Source organism: Melopsittacus undulatus, chromosome 6 (assembly GCF_012275295.1).
Source record: "Melopsittacus undulatus isolate bMelUnd1 chromosome 6, bMelUnd1.mat.Z, whole genome shotgun sequence".
Classification (NCBI taxonomy): Eukaryota; Metazoa; Chordata; class Aves; order Psittaciformes; family Psittaculidae; genus Melopsittacus; species Melopsittacus undulatus.
The window spans coordinates 18,857,771-18,881,529 of NC_047532.1; the positions used below are offsets into that span (position 1 = coordinate 18,857,771).

General features: G+C 39.7%; 1 protein-coding gene across 1 annotated transcript in view; it reads right to left on the reverse strand.

Moving 5' to 3' along the window:
- The window catches only part of MAST2 (microtubule associated serine/threonine kinase 2), a 200,870-nt gene that overhangs the window by 107,984 nt on the left and 69,127 nt on the right, over positions 1–23,759 (reverse strand). Inside the window, exon 4 of the mRNA XM_034063620.1 lies at positions 9,823–9,854. Coding sequence (XP_033919511.1) covers positions 9,823–9,854 — 32 coding nt within the window. The remainder of the gene's footprint in view (positions 1–9,822; positions 9,855–23,759) is intronic.

Below are 23,759 nucleotides of genomic sequence, written 5' to 3' on the forward strand. Positions count from 1 at the left end.
GCAGTGCACAATAAGTACAGACACATGCTGCATCCCTTTCTTTCGCTGACAACCTGATTTCCACTCAACACATGGAATATATGTTACTGCCCATTAGAGGGACAGATGCCTAAAATAGCTCAACTTCACATCTTCTGGTTACTCTTACCAGAGCTGGCCAGCAAGAGCAATCTTCCTCTGAAATAACAGTCTAGATCCAGGGGCTATTGCATTACCACCTGATGAGTAACTGAAATTTGACCGGCTACATCCACACTGCAGCATGTGAACTTCAAAACCAGCCCTCTGATGGCTATGCTGGCTCAAGTTTTAAGTAGGTGCCTCTAAGCTCCAGTTTCATAACTGCACACACAAAGAGCTCTAGCTTGGTTTAGCCTTGGTCTGTGACTGCCTCACTAGGTGAAGTTTCCTCCTAGTGACTAAGCTGAAGGTTTCCACTGGGGCTGCTGATGGCCAAGCATGTTCCATTGTAGCACAACATGGAGGAAGAGCTAATCCTGCAGGAAGAATACATCAGTCAAGCTCTTAAAACACTTTAATAGAAACTGAGCTGGTTTGAAGTTGCTTCAGTTTACAAACACTTGTACCCCACATTTAAGCCTGGTAAAAACAGGCTTGATTTTTACTCATTATCCTTTGTAGACACTGTGTTGGGAGACAGAGACTTCAACCCGTTAGCTTCCCTAAAAACTAACGTAGATTTACAGAGTGCAGTCCCCACAATTCTAGGACAATTTTAGGACACTCTACGCCAGTTTACTTTTAAGTTGGTTTTCTTGACATCAGCCATGCCTGTGAGGGTTCTTTTCCTGCATGGTACAAGCTGCACATGTACTTGGAAGCGAGCACAAGGTACAACCAGGAACTGACATGCACACACAGATAGAAAGGTTCCCATTCCGTAATCCATTTTATCCTTCGTAAGTTCATAAATGGTCAAACAAACACCAAACGGTTAGAAATCCCTAGTCAATACCTGTCCTTACCTCCACTGAAAAGGATGGCTGTAGCATGGACTAGATGGATTGCTGTGGGGTTGTGAGTTCAGGTAAAATACTAGAGGAGAAGTAACAAGTGCACAGTCAGCACTAAATGGGAATTTAAGGTGCTGCAGACCTGGAGCAGATGTAGGAGAGAACATGTGCTGATGAACATCATTTCCTCGGCAGTGGGAGTACAAAGGAGAGGAGATTCTGACAAGGTATTGCAGTAGGAAAAAAAAACATAAATCAGGGTCAATATCACATCTTCTGTTTCAATTCCAAAAAAAAAAAAAAAAGCGAGATACTTCCAAAATATACAGTATATCTTCTTAACAAATGCAATAAACTAAATGACCCAAAGAAATCTTTCTGATTATCATCCAAACCAAAACGTATTTTTCAGCCAATTTACTATCTATTCAATGTTATTTTTTTCATTATGAAAATCTTCCAAGCTGGAATTAGCCAAATCCTTTTTTGTACTTATTGCCAGGCTTTCTGGAATACACATCATTCAATGTAAATCCTTAAGGTAAAACTTTTAATTGAGGAAAAAATAACCAATTGATAATGGCAACACATACAGACATTGACCATTTATACCACAGCCTTCACAATTTGGGAGCCATGGTTCCAAGCCACACTGTGGCAACAATAGAAGTATGCCGCTGTGAAAACACGAATTACGCAAACCATTAACTAGGAAATAACAGTTAGCACTGACAGTGTTTTAGAACAACAACTAAGTAAGCCTCAAAGCAGTACTGCAGAATAGCTTTATCCTCATTTTAGCAATGGGGAAACTGAGGCACAAAGCAGTTAAGGGACTTGTCCACAGCATATCCATTGCAGTGTCCAGATTACAGCTGAGGACACTGATCCCCAGCTCTGTGCTTGGTTCTATGCACTATAAGGTGTTGCGTTAGCAGCCAACACGCATCCATATACACAGAGAGCACAGAAAATTTCCCAAAGTAGCTGCTTTCCAAAAGGCTGCAAACAGACTTTAACATGAACACAAAAATGAGGTTCTAACACCTACTTTATTGAGCTATACACGATGAGATGTCCTTCACTAGAAATAAAGTAAAAGTTAATATACAAATACTGGTACTGTAAAGTGTGCTTCTGTATTCGAACCTTGTTACACTAGTTTCAAACGTGTTACAAACTAGTGCCACTCTATCCTTACAACTCTAACTCTGATTTTGACTGAGGGCTGAAAAAAGTTCCTATTTACTATATTTAAACATAAAACTGAGCAAAAGAGACAGCTGGGGAGTGCTTCAGCTTTTGTTTATCATTTTACACTGAAAGTCCCATGTTTGTCAGTGTTCCTTGCTTTAAATTTCCTAATGAATCCAAATACTCATCAGTAAGTAACCTCTGGATATTGGACATCCTCTCCACCAGCAACCTCTGCTTAAACAGGTGATGAGGCTTTAGAGTCCACAGGCAGAAAAGGTTAATCCTGCCTCACACCCTGCTCCTCCCTTCACTATGTAACAGATTCATTTAACCTCCTCTACTTATAAACTTAGTATTAAATATACAATTTCCTTAATTTTACCTAATGGAAATAATAAATCTAATTACATACTTCATAAATAGCAGTTCTCATTAGTAGATTTCAAAGCATTTTAAAAGGACACAAGCATTAAAAAGTAATTGCTTGTTTAAATTTCATTTGTAGAAATACACGTGGCAATGTAAGTAAAGATTATTTGCTCCAAATCTAAGAGTTTTCAATAACATTCTTAAAAATAGGAAAGGTGGCAAATCTTGGAGATTTGAGCCCTGTGACAGCTTCCTGGCTTTTTGAATCTGACAAGTGATAAAAAGAGACAGTTACAAACATACAGTTACTTATATTCATTAACGTTTGGTACTAAACCTAACCACAATGTACCCCATTTAAGAACATCCCAATATTGCTCTGTTCTGGCTGTACTTTGTGCTAAATGTTGAACAAAAGTAAAACAGCAAAGCTTCCAGCTGAAATTTTGTGTACAGCCAAAATAAGCATCACAGATAAAGAAACTTCTAACAAACAGAAAATTCTGACTTGTTTGTCTTCAATTTGAAAAGTTTATGTGCAATTTATTTTTCACAACAGTCCTTACTGGATCCGCAGAGATGGGGCTCCAAGCCTCTGTTTCCTCCGTTTCATCATTGTGCTGATACACTATGTTTCTTCCCAGCGTATAAGAGGCTTAGGGCCAGGAAGGAGAACCCACCGTTATCACTCCAACACAGAGCACAGAACAATCAGTGCAGTTCCAAGCTCTTCGTATACCCCCAACGTCAGAGAGACCTCAGGAGTTCAGTAATGGTCCAGATTAATCACACAGCTCATATCAAAAACCTAATTATTTTAAAAGAAAAAGAATAGAAAAATCTTCTACAAGTCTATTCATAGCATCCAAGGAAAGGAAACGAAGCCCACGAGTACGACAGGAAGGCACAGAAGAGTCCAAGACACAAACTGGCCATCTGACCTGTCACACAGCCAGCGATACAGCCCAGACCCACCCTGGCTGAGCCCACAGCAAATCAGTGACAAACTTCTCCCGGGCTTCAAGGAGCAGGAACAGTGGCTCGCACCAAATCAAAAGGAAAGCGTAAAGCCAAAGGGAGCGATGGCACACTTGAAAGGATTCTGGCAGAAATCTCACATAGCAGCTTGAAAACTCACACTGCGATAGGAATAGAGTCGCTGCTCCCCGCCAAAGCCCTTGCAGAGTCATCAGCGGTGCAAAGAGCAGCTGTTCCCGACTGGCAGGAACACGTGAACCAGCCCTTCTTCAGTAATCAATCCCCTTAGGAACACACACAACTTGAGCCTTAAAACATCTTCCTGGAACTCCAAAGCTGTGCTTCTGATACAAACTTTATGGATTCTCCCACTGAAAACAGCAACAGCAATTGCAGCAGCCTGGGGAGCCAAATGCTGAAGGAAGGAGGAGAGAGGGGGGACACTCTCATTACGAGACAACATTCCCTTGTACCGTGTAAGTCTTGCCCTTTTGATAGCAAATGGTAATTTCTATCAGTTTCAAGCAATTCCAGTCGATTTCAGCTATTAATAAACAGCCCCAAAATAATGCCCAACACTTCTGAAATGTGCATTTACAAGAAGGTAGCTTCCCCCAAAAATTTCCTCATATATTTATTTGATAGACTTTAAAGTGCTGAAGACTATTTAGGCTGATTGAGACCGCTATTCTCATGAGCAAGTACTCATCAACCAAGTAAATTCCAGATTACAACTCCAGATATATCTTCAGATTCTTTCCTGGATGATATATCTTCTATATCTTCATCCCTGGAGGATACATCCTGGAAGGTATATATCTTCAGATTCTCCCCTGATTCAAACCACAGCAGGAGTGCCCCACGCTACAAGATCTCAACCTCTCAAAAACTATGTTACATCAAGAGAAGAACCTGCCAGTCCCAAAAGTAAGGGCCAGAGTGCCCACAGTGGCTGTTCCTTAAACAACCAGGGCCCCTAAACTCTGCCCCCCCCCAACCCCATGCCATGCTTTCGGAGTAAGAAAGCACAGCAAGCCACAAAAGGTACAAATTTGGTATGTCATGTACAATTTTACTATACTTGTTGAATGTGAACCTGGATTAAGTAGTGGAAATGATAATAAAACTGCAAAAAAAGACTTTTCTTACTTTTAAGTCATTGATGAAAACCTCCATAAATTCTTTGAGATGATGCTATAGACAGAACACTAAAATCCCCCTTATTCACTGTATCACTTTTTTAATAGAAACAATGCTTTCAAATTATTTTTAAAGCCTAATACACAAATAGCAACACTCCTACGGAGACCTGCAGGAATAATTCGGCACGTTCCACCCCCAGAGCCAGCCCCACATATCAGTTTAAGAATGCCTGGTTATTTTTGATCTACTGCTTGTGGGCTGCTTCTACACAGCTCAGAAAAGGATGGGGTGGTTAGCAAACACCACCGCTTTCTCTCCCCATCCATACAAAGTTTCATGAGCAGAAAGCACTGAAGAGAGGCATTATTTCTTACTCTGTTTCCACATCCAAGACCGAACAGAGTGAGAAGGAAGCAAAACTCTCCATTCCTTTTGCGGAACTGCTTTTTTCTCCATTTCCAGCACACCAGCTCCTCCACGCTTGAGGCGCACCACTTGCTCCTGGCAGGGAAACGGCATCCGTCAATCCCCAGCAGGAGCGTTTAGCCACCAAGGAGAACAGAAATGGAATTATATACTCCATTTCTCTGCAGATACGGAGGAAACTCCCACAGCACCTGAGCACGGCAAGACAAAGACATAAACCAGCACCAAAGGCCAGAATTCTTTTTTTCCTGCCATCAAACCTGCTGTTGTTTCCAAGCTCTAAAATAAGACAGGTAGAAACAGATACAACTGGTATTCAGCATATCCTCCTAAAGGAATTCCTTGGTGTGTTTGTGTGTTGTTTTACTGTCAAGAAACTGGGGATAGGTTTCAACAAATTATGATGAAGACTTGTTTAATGAAACACTGCATGAAATGTCTGAGGCTGCAGAAACTAAGATCCTTCAGAGGTTTGTGAGTAGAAGGGAAGGGCAGAGGAGAAAGAGAGAAAACGAGCCCCACAATGGTCATAAATTGCCTTAAAGAGAGATTAGAAGGAATAAAGACTACCATAAAAGCCTTGCTCATGTTCTTAGCAAGCACTGTTAAGTTGCTTACCACATTTCATAGACATAAAAATGTGAGATAAACACTATTTCTTATCAGCACCCATCACCTTCAAAAGAGCAATTTGTAATATTTGATTCATTTAAATGTGTATTTTACTGCACATATTCTGAATTATAATTATTTTTCATGTGTCTTATGTGTCCATGTTCTTCCTCCATCCACACACTGACTTTAAAAGTATATTTGATACAGATGGTTGACAGCAGGAAAGAATTAACAAAGAATAACTTGCATCTGAAATCAGGAACTGGTTTAGCAAATTTAGTTTGCTGTGGAAATTCCTCTTTTCAAATTTAGATATAATGTAGGAGAGAAATCTTTTCTCCTTGAAAATGTTGTGTTTAGATAGCACAAAAATCACAGCGACCGAGGCTAGTAACCCTGCCTAGGAAACCATGTGGATGTCAAATATAAACCCATGTTTCTTATGAGAATCTGAATGGGTCAATAAAGTTCATGTTATAAACAAGTGAATTTATTAAAGACGGGGTATTGAACAAGAAACCAGATGGCTCAAACACAACCCCAACTTGATTTAGTGACTGCTGATGAGCTGAGGAGGCAACCAAGAGAAGACGGTGTTGCATCCTGCAGCCGCAATGAAAACCTGCAGTTCACAGCCTGGTCTCTTGGATGCCGAGTTGCTGCTATACACATGAATGCACATGAGCACTTCATCACCACCCCCATCTTGCTGTGCAGATCCCACCTGTGTCCTTTCAAGTCTGGAATGTCTCTAGTGTGCTTCAAGTGCAGGTGCACATCAAAACCATTTGAAAGTTGCAACCAACAATACAAAAACCAATCTCTGTGCAAAGAAAGCACAAAAGAACAGAACTGGGTAATCACTGGAAATAATTAAACCACTTCCACTAATAGGATGGAGATCAAAGTTTGGATCTATCACTTCACATTCACTATTTGAAATTAAAGAAAATATTCATGAATGGTAATTACTTTTTGTGAACAAAGCATGGGGAAAACATATCCAATACATTTATATGTATTATTTATTAAAGGAAAACTTTGAACTCTGATTATTGAACCACACCAGAGACAGAAGATAGCTCCTTGTTCCTGTTCTCATGCTTATATTATTCAACCTCTTAGTAGCCTGCAATTCAGTTGAGCATACTTCCTTTAGTGTATTAAATATAATCCCCCTAACAGAAACAGACACACTTTAAGCACATTAACAACAAAATGTTATCTAAATAATCAGGCATTCCTCTTAATGTCACCATGCATACAATTCCCCCATCTGTTTTACATGCCTGCTTACTCTGTGCTGATTATTTCACGATTAGACTACAAGATCTTCAAGGCCAAAGCCATCATTTACATTGTGCTTGTGCTCCCTTCCCCTAATATGGAAACAAAATCGCTAATGAACAGACTTTACAGGCTCCACTTCACCATCCATTCTCTTCAGCCTCTACCCAAGACCTTCTTTAGGTGACAAAATTCCTCATGCTCTCTGGCTAAAGAGACATCTAACTCCACTCTTTTTCCTTAGTACAAACAAGTGTATCAGCTGTTGTTGTTACGCCTACAATCAATTTCTGCAGAAAAATAGCAACTACTAATACTGACCCAGGTAAATATGAAGCAATGACACAGGTGAAGAAAAAGAAGCATTGTCAGGAAGAGCTTGACCTTCTACATGTGGCAATGACGAATAACATAGCTAGTCCACAGTGTAAAACCTTTCTAACCCAACAATCAACCAAAGCAATCACCTAGCAAGCAGCAACAATCACACCTTCATTCTGCTTCAGTCTGGATGGAAAATAATTATTTCCTCCCCAAATACAATCTTTTTACAGCAGTAGATGCACCCAAGCCTCCAGACCAGCACACAGACAAATGCTGCATGGCTGTGTGTTTCTATATAATGCAATTGCTACTGAACTGCTGCAAAGGCTGGAGTTTGGAAAATGGATGCACCTCTTGAGGGTTTCTGGCTCCAAGCCAGGTACTGCATCCTTCTGTCAATTCCTGCTTCTGCTCCTGTCAGTGAACAAGTCAATGAATGACAGTCGATGAATCAGGGCTCAGCTACATCCATACCCAACCCCGCTCATTAGCTACGGAACAACAGCTTTTCAGAATAAAATGTATTTTCAGAATTTAGTTCTGCTTCTGAGGTTCACTGTTGAGTTGATTCAAGCAGAGGAAAAGCCTCCAGAAGAACCGAGAACTGCTGACAGTCTGTATTTAAGTGCACATCATTAGGCCAACCTTTTTGACAGAATGGCTGAACAAATTTCTACATATCATATGTGTACTTTTTACATATACATGCACACACATATTATAATTATTCCACTTCTTGATACAAATTCCTCTAATTCCTCATTTCAAGACTAACAAAATCAAGCAAGCACTCTGATACTGGAATATGCAAATGATGTACATCAGCTCCACAACACCCATATGCTTAACAGTACGGCATCAACACAAATATACAGAGGCCACCATGTACTATTGACTGCTTAGTTAAGCTTTTCAAACAAGAAATCACTCGGTAGACTTAACTACGTAATCTGTACTTCCAGAAACTGCACTCAAATAACCAGTTAGATAACACAGGCAACTGACTGAAGACATTTCAATCCTTCATAGATTTTCAGTCTCACAGCTTCAACTTGATGCTTCAAATTTATAGTCTTAATCTTCTTGATATGGTTGCTAAATTTCTTCACATAATGATATCTTAAAAGGCACTCACTTGGGGAAGAAAAGTCAAGTGAAGTAATGAAAACTGAAGGTGCTACGTCAATATAGAAATAAAACATTCAGTTACTTGGTTTAGTTACTACTAAATAAAGCATTTGAAGCAATTTGTTTCTCAGATATTTCAAATGTGAATACACGAATGGTTTTGTGTCATACCCACCTCCACCCTTGAACAAAGGAAGGGAAGATCTCTGGCATCCTCAATTTCAGTTCCAGAAGGTTTATACCAAAATGACTAAGAGTTCCATTAAACCAAACACTTACTGATAACTCGCTGCTCCACCATTTGTTCCAAGAACCTTCACGACCTTCGAATCATGAACGCCACCCTTCGTAAAAACCTACCACATACAGCTAAATCAGCCTTTAAGGCATGCTGGTTAACAAATAATAAGCAGCCAGTGTTTCATGTTCTTTAAATAATTCCCTGGCTCGTTCACCCCTGTCATATGAACTAAACAAAAAGGTCTGGTCATGCCCCATCTTAAAAAAAGGCCTTTTGATCCCTTGTATTGTTCAGCCCTGAATCACTGGCACTACACAGCATTTTCTAAACACTGGTTCTTATACAAAGGGGTTAGCTTACATTGAACGACTGGAAATAATTTCTCATTAGAACTAGAAACCTGAGGAAGAAAGGTTACATGCTTGTGTCAGCTTCGTGTCTATAGTCTACAAGCTTTGGGAAACCATTTAAAATCATACTGCAATAGCAGGCAGTACAAGAGCTTTCTCCTTTATATAATGCAATCAATAACACAATTTCTTCCACCATCAATCTGTAAGCACAGCAGAAGCTAAGCTGTCACAATACCACTGAAACACAAGTTAGCTCACTAAATGTCTTTAAACATCATAAAGTATTAAAGAAATGTTTTTTTGCTTAAACCACATTTTTAAAAGCTTACTTTCCCCACCAAATGCCACGTTATCAAAATATCTCCATTACACTGACTGCTCCACAAACACCTGACCCACATGGCCCAGGAGCTGCGGACTCAGACCTCTGTCAACAGGCTGTTTGAAGAGCAGTCATCAAAGTTGTCCATATCACATAAATAATCAGTGACTTCTGTGGATTTGCTTCAGTGATGTCAGTGCAAGCAACACTCAACACCACAGCTACTTCTGTATCAGGATCAGCTCAAGCTGGTAATTAGAAGTAAGCTTACACTCTACTGCTTTTCCTACTACACTTAAGGAAATGAATAGAGGCTTCAAGCTAGCTGCTTCCAAGTGCCTGACAGATTCTTGAAAATACTAACAGACAAAACAGAGTATCTGCCCATTTAAACGGTTTCCACAACTGAACAGCTATCTATGTTCAAAACAAACCAAGTGATGAAGAAAGAATAATTCTACTTACAAGCTTCCTCTTCTGGGGAGGCTGAGCTCCTTCTGAAACAAAAACAAAGAATAGAAACCTCGTGTTAATTTTACTTGTTATTATGTATTATTCATTTATTTATCAGTAAAGGGCTGAAGCAAAATTGATAGCAAGCTGGCCTTGCTGATAGCATGTTCAGTGTATAGCTGGGCACAGAGTGAAAAAGTGAGTCTGCACACTATAGCGCAGTAGTTTAGGGTATAAAAATAACTAATTTTGTCTGAATAATCATTGCCTTTGCAGTCTCAAAGTCATAAGCACTCAACAGAGGAAAAATAAGTGAAATTAAAGCCTAAACAGAGATAAAGCAATAATTAGTTCTACTCTACATCCCTCATCAGCACTGTACCTGCACCCCTTCCAGAGCTGCAGTACCCAATATCCCAGTCCTCTCACCAGAAGGGAAAGTTAATGCCACAGAGTGGCTTTTGGTGTTGCTTTTTTTAAATGTACACATTACTTTAATATTTTATTATTTCATTTTAATAATATTAAATATAATAAGATTACACTAAATAAAATAAATAACGTGGAACTAATTATTAATTTATTTCTTCTAGCTAGTTTACATATTATCATAAAAATAAATCCATGGCTAATGAAATCAGCAGCCACTCCAAAGCAGCGTTTTGCACCCAAGCACCAAAAGCAGAGGAAGGCCGGAAGTGTTACGGTTTTTGTTCAATCACACAGACCACGAGCACGCACAAGGCACAGGCAGTGATGCACACAGCATCGCGACACATCAACCCTCCCCGCGTTTGGGTTTCAACGTCCATCTCAGCACGTCGGTGCTTCCCCCTAAACCCGCTCTGCGCTTCCGCAGGGCGCCACTAGGTGGCATCCGCCGCCCGCCAGCCGCCGCTGCCTATACTGGCCCCGCATCCAGCCCCACCTGACACCGCCCCTCGGCCCCGCCCCTTGGTCCTGGCCCCGCCCCCCGAGCATTGACAACAGTCAATAGAAGAACAAATCCATCATATCCAGAGATCTCTTTTCCGTATTTAGTGATGGTGATGTGCTGACTGACATGATTTAACAGTGTGAATGACAACCTTCCAATGGTCTGTTAAGTCACATACTGGTCACTGGCAATGTTTTTCAAAGATACCAAGAAGTTACAGCTATGAGAACTTACAAAAAACATTAAAACATCATTAAATCCTACCCATGCTGTTATTATTTTCAAATTCCCTACACTTTGAAATTTCCTTGCAGTTGAACAGCACTGAGCAAATTCCATGTGTGAATTCTCACAAGCCTGACAGCTTACAGCATCACGAAATAAATTCCTGTCATCAGACAAACTTGTCAAGATCTAATCAAAACATTTCAAGTATGTAAGATAATAAATCATTAGCATCTATAACAGGTTGTGTGGTTTATAGTCTAAAAAGGTGCTTCTTCCACTCCCGTTTGTTAGAAAGAATTAGTTTCCAACTGTAAAGTCTATGTAGCAGTGACAGCTTTTTGCCACTGCAAATGGATATATAGGTAAAATACAGTTATTATATATCACTGTCTTTGTATCTATATATGTATCTCTTACAGCATCTCAACAGATGTATTTAATTCATCCTCTTTAAAGACTATCTGATATAACAAAGGTGCTTAGCAGTGGGTACTTTTTCAATTCAAACAGCATATTTTTGTTTATTCCAACACAGTCAGCCCCAAAACACTTCAGAATGGATGTAGAAAACTCTGGAATTTAATAGTACAGCTGAAAAAGGAAAACAGTGACCTTTAAATCTCTATACCTTCTATTTTTTGAGCTTTCAGGATTCAGTTTTACAAGCTTTGCTCTAGTCATTAGGGCTGAAAAGCCACTGAAAAGCACAGGTCTGGTAACTGTGACTTACAGACATACACCACAGGAGTCGTGGTCCAGTAACAGGAGTGGACAAACCTTTTCTGTTCCTCTGCTGTACATTTGTTTTACTTGCACAATAATATTACCTTTAATACTTCCTATAATGTAGCTAATTCAGGATTCACTGTATGCAAGGTTAAAGAAGGACTCACTGGGGTTTTGTTTGTGAAATCATCCTTTGAATCTGTGACCAACTGAGTTTCCACATCAGGAAAGAGAAAAGTGCTAGCAGATGACATCTCGATACACCTGAAATATTATTCTATCCATGTAGCAATTGGTTTCATTCTGCACCTCCACCCTGACAAACACAGAGAAGCTCTGGAATCGATACCCAGCAGTTCAAATTTAATATCTTTGTGGTCTTGACAACAAAGAGCACAATCAAAGCAATCAATTTTTATACCTGTTGTTCCACTCTGCTTCATCTTGTGTTAGCCTTAAAATCCCCTTGAAAAACCCTGTGAGCTGTACATCAAGCCCTGCCCCAACTCTTGCAGCACTTATCCTGTCCTATGGAGAAACACCAGGCCTGCACCCTATTCGCCCTTTTCCACCTTGCACTTCCTAGCATCCTCCAAACCAGGCCAGAAACAGTGGAGCCAGTACAAAAGCATTGGAGCTGGAAGCCATAATACTGTGAGCAGTATAATTATGAGCTTTGTTTTTCCTGAATCATCAGCATCTAAAAAAGCTACACCCCAGGGAAGAAGAAAGAAAATGCCTGGAGATGGAAGCAAGGAAGGAGCAGATTGCAGGCAGCACAGGTGACCTACTTCAGGGTACCTATTTGAGGATTTCCACTGTCAGGAGAACACTGCACACCTCCAGGGAACACAGCAGACAATGAAAATACTTCCCAGAGATAGGGATACATGCACAGGGTGGAGACTCGGCTGGGTCTTAAGATGGCTTCACGCTTTAATGTGTGTGATGGGACCAAATGGGAGTTTACATCTAAAAATGCTGGGGCAATGTCAAAGCACTGATCAAATAGGAAACACTGAAGTTCAATGGCATTTCACAAGTACCCGATAAAGGTAAAACTGCACTCAGAATCAGTTTCACAGTAAACATTTTAGATAGCAAATGATGAAGGATGTGATGAGGTTGGCACTATATATCCACATACCCCAACAAAAAGAAAACACATTTTAAGAGATAAGGTTACTAATAAAAGAGTACTGAGCTGTGACTACTTGGTCTGAAACGCTATTTACAGGGTGCAGCTGAAATCCTTTAAGTAAAGGTGCTAGTTTACCCTAAAGAACAGTTTTCATTCAAGACCTCCCTTCTGATGAGAACAACACAGGAACATGCAAGATTCAGACTGCCCCTTTCAGCAGCACATCTGCCTCCCCGAGCACTTGTCTTGCCAGTACCTATATATATTACCATTATTAATTCAGCCAGCCTCCATGCCACCTGCTCTCTAGGTCAACATAACCCTCAAACAACAAGCTTACATTTATACTGGATTATAGGAAGTAATATATGGCATAAGAACATTTTAAAAGATTTTTGCACATTATTCATGCTTTCAGAAGCAGAAACTACTTCTTGCACAGATCCTAAAAAACAAGAAGTGTAGTAAATCTTGAAGTGCTGAAGTGGCACGAACAGACTGTTCTGAAAGTTAATTTTTTGTATCAGTTCCATATTTCAAGGCATAATTATTAACCACGCGACTTGATCTCTACATGACAAAAGAAGCAGCAGATTTTCAGACAACTAGTTACAAATTGAACCTCAGGGAAGAAACTCAGCGGCGTGGAGTCTACACAAAGCTGGTTCAAACACCCTCCTTCAAAAGTTCCTTGTATTTGTTTCATTTTATCATCTCAGACCATGCAGATATAAAATCAATTGGACACTGTCACATGCTACGGTTCAGGTTTCACAATAGGACTGGATCCTCACTATCATTTCTGAGGCAGCAAGGAAGCTAGAAGATACATTGGCCATTTTAAGGATCACTCTTCTGTTTACATAACAGACTGTTTAGCACACAGATATTGAAAATTTATTCTATTGTCATATTTCATGTATAGAAACTGCCTCTGAAAACAGGAGTGTTTCAGGCAGCAGGAAGAGTGCTGGCTTTCTGCATACATATAGGCACACAATATGAAATGGAAGTCTGGAAATCTATTTGTTCACTGACCTACAATACAGCCCCTATCTTTTAAATAGATAATGTTACATTATAAAAGTGTCAAGAAACCAGGAGCCCATCACTCAAAATTGTCACTTTCTCTCCGTCTTGCAATTTGTCCTTGAATATGTAGCTGCACATATGGCACAGACCCACAGGCAAAGTTGGATGCTGGAGTCGGCACTGACGGCAGCTTAAACCTAGTCCTTTCAAATTAAAGTGAGAACCATCGCTACACTCAGGATGTCAGGATTTGTGCCAGAGCAGACAGCACGATTCCTGCGATTGCCTTTGACCTTGGCTCTCTTGCAAGGTAGTTCACAATCATACCAGGTGGGACACCAGACAAATATTTTTACAGCTGTAACAGTAAATACATCTCAGTTAATAAGTTAATATTTCACAGATGATGAAACTCCACTGACAGTCAGTGACCTGGTACTATGCACTCGTGGTTTACTACTTTGCTGGCTCTGTTTGGCTTTAGGGTATGCTACCAACCAGCAGGGGATTAATTAAATCTCTTTCTATACATAACCATTTGCATTACAGAAATGATATAATGAGGGTTGGAATCTCCAGTTCTGATGGAAAATACAACCTGGCCATGCAAGGACAAACTGTAATCCATCCATCAGATTAACAGGGAGGAATTTTTCATGGCGATTAAAAAAAAAGAACTACCCACCCCACATTAAGCTTCTCTTTCTCCTATCAGAATCTGTCAAGAAAAATAAATTTTCTTCTTTGGTTATTAAAAATGGTACTTCTTCATTTCTCTCTCTGGAAATTACCACATCTGAACTTGTTTCCCAAACTCATCAGCGAGGGATTTTAAATACCACCACTAAAACCGTATCTATATTGAATGTCAGCTTAACCTATGTAAATGCTACAGATATTTTTTATAACTTACTGGGCTCTTTAGAAACTAAATTCAGGATCACACTGCTAGATCATCTGCTTAGCTACAGAGATGCTTAAAATACAGAAAATGCATACCCAAGCTCTTGCAAATACCATTCAAAATATTGAGAGGACACCGAGTTTAATTCCCAGACCTTCCCCCACACTGTACAGAATTTATGCCTGCAATCACACAAATCCTGAATTGCCATGGATAACTCAGACCCAGAACACCTTCCCACATTCCCAGTACCAGCCAAACTGTCCGCAATTGCCCTTTCCTAAAGAATCTCACCTCACTTTCATGGTAACAGGATGCTAGAACCTTCAGGACAATGTGTGCGGCACTAGAAGAGTTAACGGTGTACCTGTTCACCCTGTGTTACCCTAAATATATTACAAGTTCAAAGCAAATTACATGTATTATTTGAATTAGTTCTCTACCTCAAAGCAAGCTATACATCAGTAAAAATGTAATTTGCAAAGTACATTAACATATAAATCCAAATGGGAAAAGAAACCTCAGCTGGTTAACCAACAGGCAACCCTGTTTTTCTAAATAATCAGTTTATATCAGTCTTCAAACCCACAGGTCATGAATCACCCAATGATGCATTTAATGTTTTTAGCATCTTCTGGCCTCGCACTTCTCTTTAGCTTAGAAATCCCATATTAGTCAGCAAAAAATAAAATAAATCCTTTGGATTCATTTCAAATTATATTACTGCAGAAGAAAATAAAGCTAAAAGCCCTTTAAACTCTAAGCAAAATTCTCAAACACAGCAAATTATTTTCCCTCCTGTCTGGAAAACACAATGTTCATCCTTTGTAGGCAAAGCTAAGGATCCAGGTCACATCTGTGCATTAACCTGTCAAGAATATATGCTTCCAGAAGTTGCCCGGTAACCTTTAACATCACTTAACCTCAGGGCTTTCCATAAGATTTAGGATATTGGTTACTTGACCTAAAATAATTCCAGAATACATCTCAAAACAGACAAGAATTCCCGCTTTCCTCAGAATACTTTCAATGCCCACTCCCACATATATGTATTTTAGGAAGCTGAAATGTCTGCTCCGTATTTTGAACATTACATCATGTTTTCAAGCCCAAAATATGACATTACACAGTACACCACAGGCCAAACTGAATCCACTTGCGGTAACAAACACCACTGGAGCTACACATCATGGCTTGGATAGGCAGGTGACAATCAACCAATACATGCAAACCGCATTCCCAAGCGGGTGAATGGAGAGTTACCCAACCCCAGGAATAAGCCAGCTGCCACAGCTGGGATACAGATTAGGCAAGGAGTAGGTGTCTGCAGCCAAGGGCAGGGTGGTACATGCACATCCCTCACTAGCCAGGGCAATGAAATGACTTGCAATTCTCCAAGTCTCATTTCCTCCACAGGATTCATTCCCACCTCCAGGTTTTTTGGGATCAAGAGCACAGGGTCACTCTAATTTAAAGCTATCAGTCAAGAAGCAGTCTCTTCCTTTTCCTAGTGAGGAATATAGCTGGTTTCCTATTTAATTCCAGGCTTTTCACACGAGGTTAAACACTGAATGGTTTCTGGAAATGAAAAACAACCTCTGGGAACCCTGGTCACCTCAAGAACAGCAGGTACAGTAACTCAGCTGCTCAACCCTTAGACATCAGCAAACTAATTTACTAATTTGGTTTTTTCCTCCAGGCTGAAAGAAAAACCCCTTTAGCAGCAGCCCTCTTCAAATACACTTGCCAAACCTATTTAAACGCTAGGTAGCACATAAAAGATGATGTTTTGAAGATGTCATTTCATTTGCAGGAAAATCTAAAGATTGCAGCTTGAATCTGCCAACCCGGAGTCCTAGATGCAGTGCAGCAGCATTGGAAAAACAGCAGAACAGAAGGGAAAATGTGAATTTGCTCTCGTAACAGACAACTCATAAATTCTGACAGTGGAGTGGCTTCAGAAGACCATTATGATATCTTATTCCCTAAAATGAACAAAAACAGCTACCCAAAAGGTGCGGGTGGATCAATGAAACAAGCAGCAAGATGTATGGTAGTCCTCTGCAAATAAAAGGCAGGTTATATGTCAAAACCTGAGCAATAACACCCTTAATGAATGTTCCAAATCTTCCTTACATGTATTATATTTTTGCACAAATTAGCCTAAGGGAGAGGGAATATTGAGAGGAATAAAGCACACAGCTTAGACAGCTCATTCATCTTTCGCATTACTTAATTCTGGCATTTCAAGGCCATGAAGCACATTACTGATCCACCCCATGTGTCAAAAAGCCTGCCCAGCACTGAACAGCCATCCAAAATAATGGGAGCAACTGTTCAATATCCATTTTGCCAGACTGCACCAGTTTCAGAAATGTGAAGTCAAAAGGGCACGTTCTACAGCATTGTGGAGAATGCAGCAAAGGGAGTCATGGTGGAGACGCAAGGGCCTGCAGCTGGAACGCTATTGTTAGAAACCACTCTTCAAAATGACTCTGTCTTGACTTGCACCAAAAATTCCTTCAAGACTGGGCATGCAACAATCACAAGGAAACTGTCACAGCTGCTAAAAATGCCAAGAGCATGAGAAATAAACAAATCCCAGTTTATTCTCTCCCTTGCTGGCTTGCACTAATATTAATCTATGATTAAGTCAGTTGTCATTTCTCCTGCACACACATCTACTCCTTAAAAGGTTGCTCCTGGAAGAATTGACAGCTGACATCAAGGCTACCTGACCACCCATTTTATTTATAAAACTCTTTAGTCAGTCTTTAATGAATTTTAAACTGAATTATCAAGTCCAGCATCATTTTGGTGAGTTTGGGTCAATATGTATTAGAATGTACTGTTGGAGACAATGTCCAACATTGTAACTGAAACAAGAAAAGGTACTTGGTCAGCTCAATATTATCAGCAGCATAAGGTATCTTGCAACAGTCCAAAGGTCCGAAGGGTTCTGTTTATTCTGTCAGGTTGGTTTCTCACCGACCCCCCACTTGTAAAGTATTTGGAAGCAGAGAGGCAGAAATTAAGTTCTGGTGGTTGTTTTTGAGTGGCAGGCTGCATGTCTCCAATTGCTTTGCAATTGTTAGGCTATGACTTTGGACACATCAGCAGAATTTTATCTTTATAATTGTAAACTCATTTAGATAAGAAGAAAAACTGTGCCAGACCAGTCTCCCTGGATGGCTCAACAACCCCTGAGATAAGTCCAAGTTTCCCAACAATAGGAGTCTGGGAGAAAGTTCTAGGGAAGAGAAACCTTTTAGTTCCTCAAAAAGCCTCAACAGTGGATGTGCCTTCCATCCTCCCCTAAAGCTGCAGCAAGTCCATTCCGCATACGTCATGTGGAAACACTCTCAGAAATTGAAAGCATAAGCAATCAATTTTAAAGATATTTAGTAATTGGTCCTAAAAGGAATTCCAAGTGTATAAAGCTCCCTTGCCTTCATCTAGTTTATGACTGATAGCATCTGTAACCTCATGAGGCATCCATTAAGTTCTGCAGTTAATTACATCTGCTCTGACTGGACATTATTTACAGAACAAGATGTAATTTTTCATTGCTTAGCTGATCTACATGAGGCACTTCAGCTTACCCCTCTCAAATCACTGCTGCCCAACCCAAGCAGGGAAGGAAGGCCAGGCAAAGGGTTTTCTCACTGCTTTTTGCAAAGGAAGAGTTAAAGGCCATCATCCACTTAATGAAGAAATCCACAGGCTGAGCACCACGTGAAAGCTTGGAATAAGCAGATGCCAGCCAGGATTTACATCTCTGTAAGCAGACACCAGAGTTTGAACTTCTCTTTTTGGCCTCAAAAGTGAATGGTCTCTGATGTTGCTTATGTCTGCAGCCAAACTGACATGTAAAACCTTGACAGGAGTGATGAAAGAAAGGGCTCTGTTGCTTCATTCCCAGACAATGGGTATTTTTTACAACAAAAGCAAATAAGCACAGAAAGTTTACATTTGTATTATGTGTACAGGAAGACATTCATTCCTTGAAATACAAGGGATATAAGTCACACTTAGTGTGACTCATTTCAGGGTTATAACATCAAGTATTTCTACAACTCCCTTTTCATAATTAGTTCTGGAAAACAGTATTTTCAGTCAAAAACAAACATTAAATTGAAACGTGCTCTATCATCTCTTTCACACGTACTTTCAAGCAGATATTTTATTTGCTTATTTAAACTAACCATAAAGCCACACACGCAAAAAGAAGGGGGGGGGGATTTAAAAGGTCCTCTCCATTTTGGCAAGCTATAACTGTAATAACCACCAACCTTCCCCTAATTTTAGAATTATAATCTTGGACTATCTTAATTGCAAGGGAACACCACTGCTTGCCATGTTGACATGTGAGAGTGCTCTGAGGTGGAATCCACATGGGAAAGTGGTGCTAGGCCAAACCCAAGATGAATTTACAGATCAAGTGTGGTGAGAGTTTCATACTGGTGTGTGTAAAACAATCTTCAGGCTTCGAGAGGAAGCAAAACACATCTCAAGAAAGCAACATCTATTGCTTTCAAAATGAACGACAACAGAGCTGGGAACCATACACACTGACTGACCTCATTCCCGGGCATGTTTTTAAAGAACCGTATCCAGCCCTGTCCTTCAGGTATATCATAAATCACCCAAATGTCAAGTGAACTAAGGTTTTTGGATCATTAAGATTTCTCATATGAAAAAGCATGTGATACCATCTAAACATCTTTCATAGATTTATTTCTGAACAACCTTACATTTAATGCAGTTGGATAATTCAGACTCTACTTGGTGCCAAGAGATCTGTTTCAGAGTAAAGGGAAATTCATCCCCAATTAAAGTACTGGTAAAATACAGGCAGTCATTCCCAAAGCACAGATTTGAGAAACTGCAGACTGTGCCTAATGACTTTTAGTACTGATGGGCGATTAGTGTGCTCTGTAATGGACTGACAGAAACAGCTGATTCTATTACAAGGACATGTTCTGGCTAAGATTTTCTTTCTGTTGCATTTAAATTATAAATATGAGCTCTTTTGAAAACATACAAAGACAGAAGATATTAATCAATCTCTAAAACTTCTGTCTTCTGTCCTTTACCATACTTCAAATTAGGATAAACACTGACTTCATCACCAGGAAAAGCCTCTCAAGTACTCAGGACTGTCTGTACCATCATTATTTTTCCATACCATCAAGCACACAGTTCTCTTCATCCTCTACACCTTTTGGAAGAAACTGCAAGGGTTTGTCCATTCAGGTGTTGGCTTCAAAGGCAGATTTTGAGGCATATTCCAATTAGTTCTTATGGGTATAGAAGAAATTTCTGAAGTTGATGAATGATGTACAAATTCATCAGAAATTGCCACTGATGAGTCCTCCAAAGAGGATTTGGGAAGGGGCACTTCCTGAACCTGAGAGATATCACAACAACTAGTCTAATCAATGACCTTGTTCACACTTTCTGGTTCGATTCCATGCATAGTTAAAGCATTCAGCTCACAATGCCTTCTGGGAATCAAAAGTCTTTAATATAGCATTTTTAAATCAAAGTCTTTAACGTACTATAGGAGAACTGGAACACCAGATCAAAGTCCATGTTTCTCTGACACACACTTTATAAAACCTACAAAAGTTATAGCTACTGGAAAGGAGAAGCAGCACATAAAGTGTAAACCATACAACAGGTAAATTTTTAGGACATCAAAACAATCAAGTACAGAAGTGGTGCAAGCACCTAAAAACCTCTGTACAAGTTTCCTCACTGTTGGTTTTTAAATGTGGTTCCAGTCTTCTTTTGCCTGTCTCACTCCATTAATAATCAACCCTGATGCAATGGTTTTCTCAGGGTAGAATTTACAATTTTGGTGTCCATTCCATTGATGTTAGAGGACATTTATAAAAAGGGTCTTTGCTGCAGATGTTGTAACACTTAACTCCAGTGATGCTTGCTAATGAGAAAGAAATTCTTATGAGAGTTTGCACAGACCATTTTGCATTTTTGAGAGGGACCAAACTACAAATTATAAAAAGATAAAAGTTCAGTGACCATCTGTGAAAAGATAACCTAAATGGGTTGGACAGAAACACCCTAGATTTAACTTCCTAATAGCAGCCTTCTACCTATATGCTCTTTGGTGTAAGTTGTCTTCTCCATATGAAAATCCTTGTTTTATTTTTTTATTAGATGATTAACTCATTAATCCCTATTCAGACATTAATAGAATCATAGAATAGTTAGGGTTGGAAAGGACCTTAAGATCATCCAGTTCCAAACCCCCTGCCATGGGCAGGGACACTTCACACTAAACCATATCACCCAAGGCTTTCTCTCAGCCTGTGCTACAACACCGTATTGGTGCTCACCAAATTCTCATGAGGGAAGTGCAACTTCAGCAGCCAGAAACAAGGACAAACTAGAAGTCAACGAAGGAAAAGGAAAGGTGGTGATTCCATCTTTCCATTTAAATCAGGTTTCACTTGGATCCTATTCTTGGGGCTAAAACATTACACCAAATTCATCACCGCATTTTAAGCATTTCAGTTTACGTAAGAGGACAGATACATCTTCAGACAGAAACTTTTAGGATTTAAGGGTTTATTTTTAATACAGACTTTGCTGAATTCACAATGTTAACATCAGAAAGCAAAACCACCATCTGGTCCAGAAATTACAGATGACTGCATAGGGGACTTAATTGACATACATAATCCCAGTGCAGCTTCTGGGGTTACTGCAGCTTTACATACATGCTAAGTGACAGACTTAACACCTTAAATGGTCTTTTCTCACTTATATGATTAAAAAAAGCAAGTCACAGGTAACATTCATGGGGGTTTTTTTTTGCACTGTTATTAATTCATCACTGTGCTCTTAAACAATGAATTAAGACTATGATTTTTTTTTTGCCCATCATTTATTTTCACACAAGTATTTCTCTTTGAAACTAACTATAACATCAGCTTGACTTTTATCTAAGAAAAATACTGAGATGGCTCACGCAGAGACAAGAACTATCAGAGCTTTGGCCAAAAAAAACACATGCCTTGAGAGACAAAGCAGTTTTTCAGATGTAAGTCTGCTGTCTTACTAGGAGATGAGCCCCTGGGAAAGTGGATTGCTTTGTTAACATGCTGTTGGAATATTTTTCAGCCGGAGGTAAAACAACTCTACTCATACTGCCACTCGCACCTGAAGCTGGGAGAAGCTAGCCAGCATTTATGCCTGGTCTGCTTAAATTGCAATGTACAACTTGCTTAACAAAAAATTAAAATCAATAGACATTTTGCCTAGTTATTTAAAAATCGATAGACATTATAGATGACTGAAATATTCTTTTCATTTTCCCAGTATTCTAATTGAATATTTATAAGCCTCTCTACCCACGTTTAATATTAAATGCAGATGTAACCAGAGCATTTAAATGTGTGCTGATTCTAGGAACCTGTACTGTAAAACCTGAAAAGAATTATTAGTACGATACCTACTGAAAAGTGCTAAACCTTATTTTTAGTCTTAGTATTTCAAGTTCTGCCAGTTTCAGTATGCTTAAATAGCCTGTTCAGTCCTAGAGGGCTTATGAACAGGATATGAAACTGATAAAGCAAATGACTAACAAAAAAGATAGTATTTCAAAACAATATAGGGACCTTGTTGCATGAATTTCCATTAATTTCAATGGAAAAAGTGGGAAATTAAGTCCATTGTACTGTCTGAAAATCTCTATCTGTGGTTTCCTTCATACCTAACAGGTTTTCACCTTCATAGTTTCAGGGATTCATATCAATGTAAGTCTCTGGAGCCTGAGAAATGTAGGGAGCAAAAAAGGGCTCAAAAAGCCAAGGGCAAATAAATGATATAACAGTAAAATGGGGGAAAAGGGAAATTAATCTGCCTAGAATTCCAGTTACCTGCCATGTGTAGTACTGAGCAATGGAGCAAAACAACTTACAAATGCTTCCACATTAATTCTAGAAGCCTAAAAAAAACAAAACAGAAGTATATTTGGCATCAAATAACCATCCTCTGTAACAGGCATCCCCCACACCTACCCACAGGAGAATAACCTAGGGGATAGTGTTGTCAGTATCTATTTTTCAGGAATGATGGATTAAGATGTATGGGCAGGGAAATGGCTCTGTACATGTTTACCAAGACAAAAATATGACAGAAAAAGAATCATGGAATCTCTCTGAGCAGGAATCCCAGCCTGTAACAGCAAAAAAATACAGTTCCATGACTCTGCTACCAACTCTTAGGTCCAGGACAGTGACAATAATCAGGAAACATTAAGTAAGGTTAGGGAAGCTGCAAAATTAAGACAAGTCAAGGGAGTAGATTTCCATTGTCCACACAGACCGGGCCAGTGTCTCATTAGGATAAGCAACAGAGAGAGTATTTTGGAGGTAATAAAATAAATGCTTTCTCAAAGACCAGTCTAAACAAAAAGAGAGGTTAGTTTGGATTTCTATCCAGTCTTCTGCCTTCTTTTTAATCTTTCATGCTCACAGCATGATTCCCTCTTGACTGTGGTGCGTTCCTCCTGGTCAGATGTATTCAGTACCAAAAGGCTGATCAGCTCCCATCATACCTAATCCCTTCTTTTTGCACCATTATGTCATTCTCACTTGGGGGCTCCTAATCTCTTATTTATCAATTCCAACACATGGAGCTGGCAGGTATTTCAGAGAACACTATCACAGAACTCTTTTATTTCGGTGTTCTACTTGGTAACCTGAAGGCAGCCTCAAGAGTATCCCTCCTCAACCATCCTCCATCAGAAATACATTTAACTGCATTTACTAACAGAATCCCACTGTCACTATCAGCTTCCCTTTATCCTCAGGGATCACCTCTGCTGCAGGAGTCTCCCCAGTACAGAAGGATACCATGACATCACCTGGAAGGTGGGTCTTTCCCAAAGATTGGGTCCATACTTCCCAGCAGGTTTCCCTCTTTTCCTAAACTGCACATCCTCTTCCATA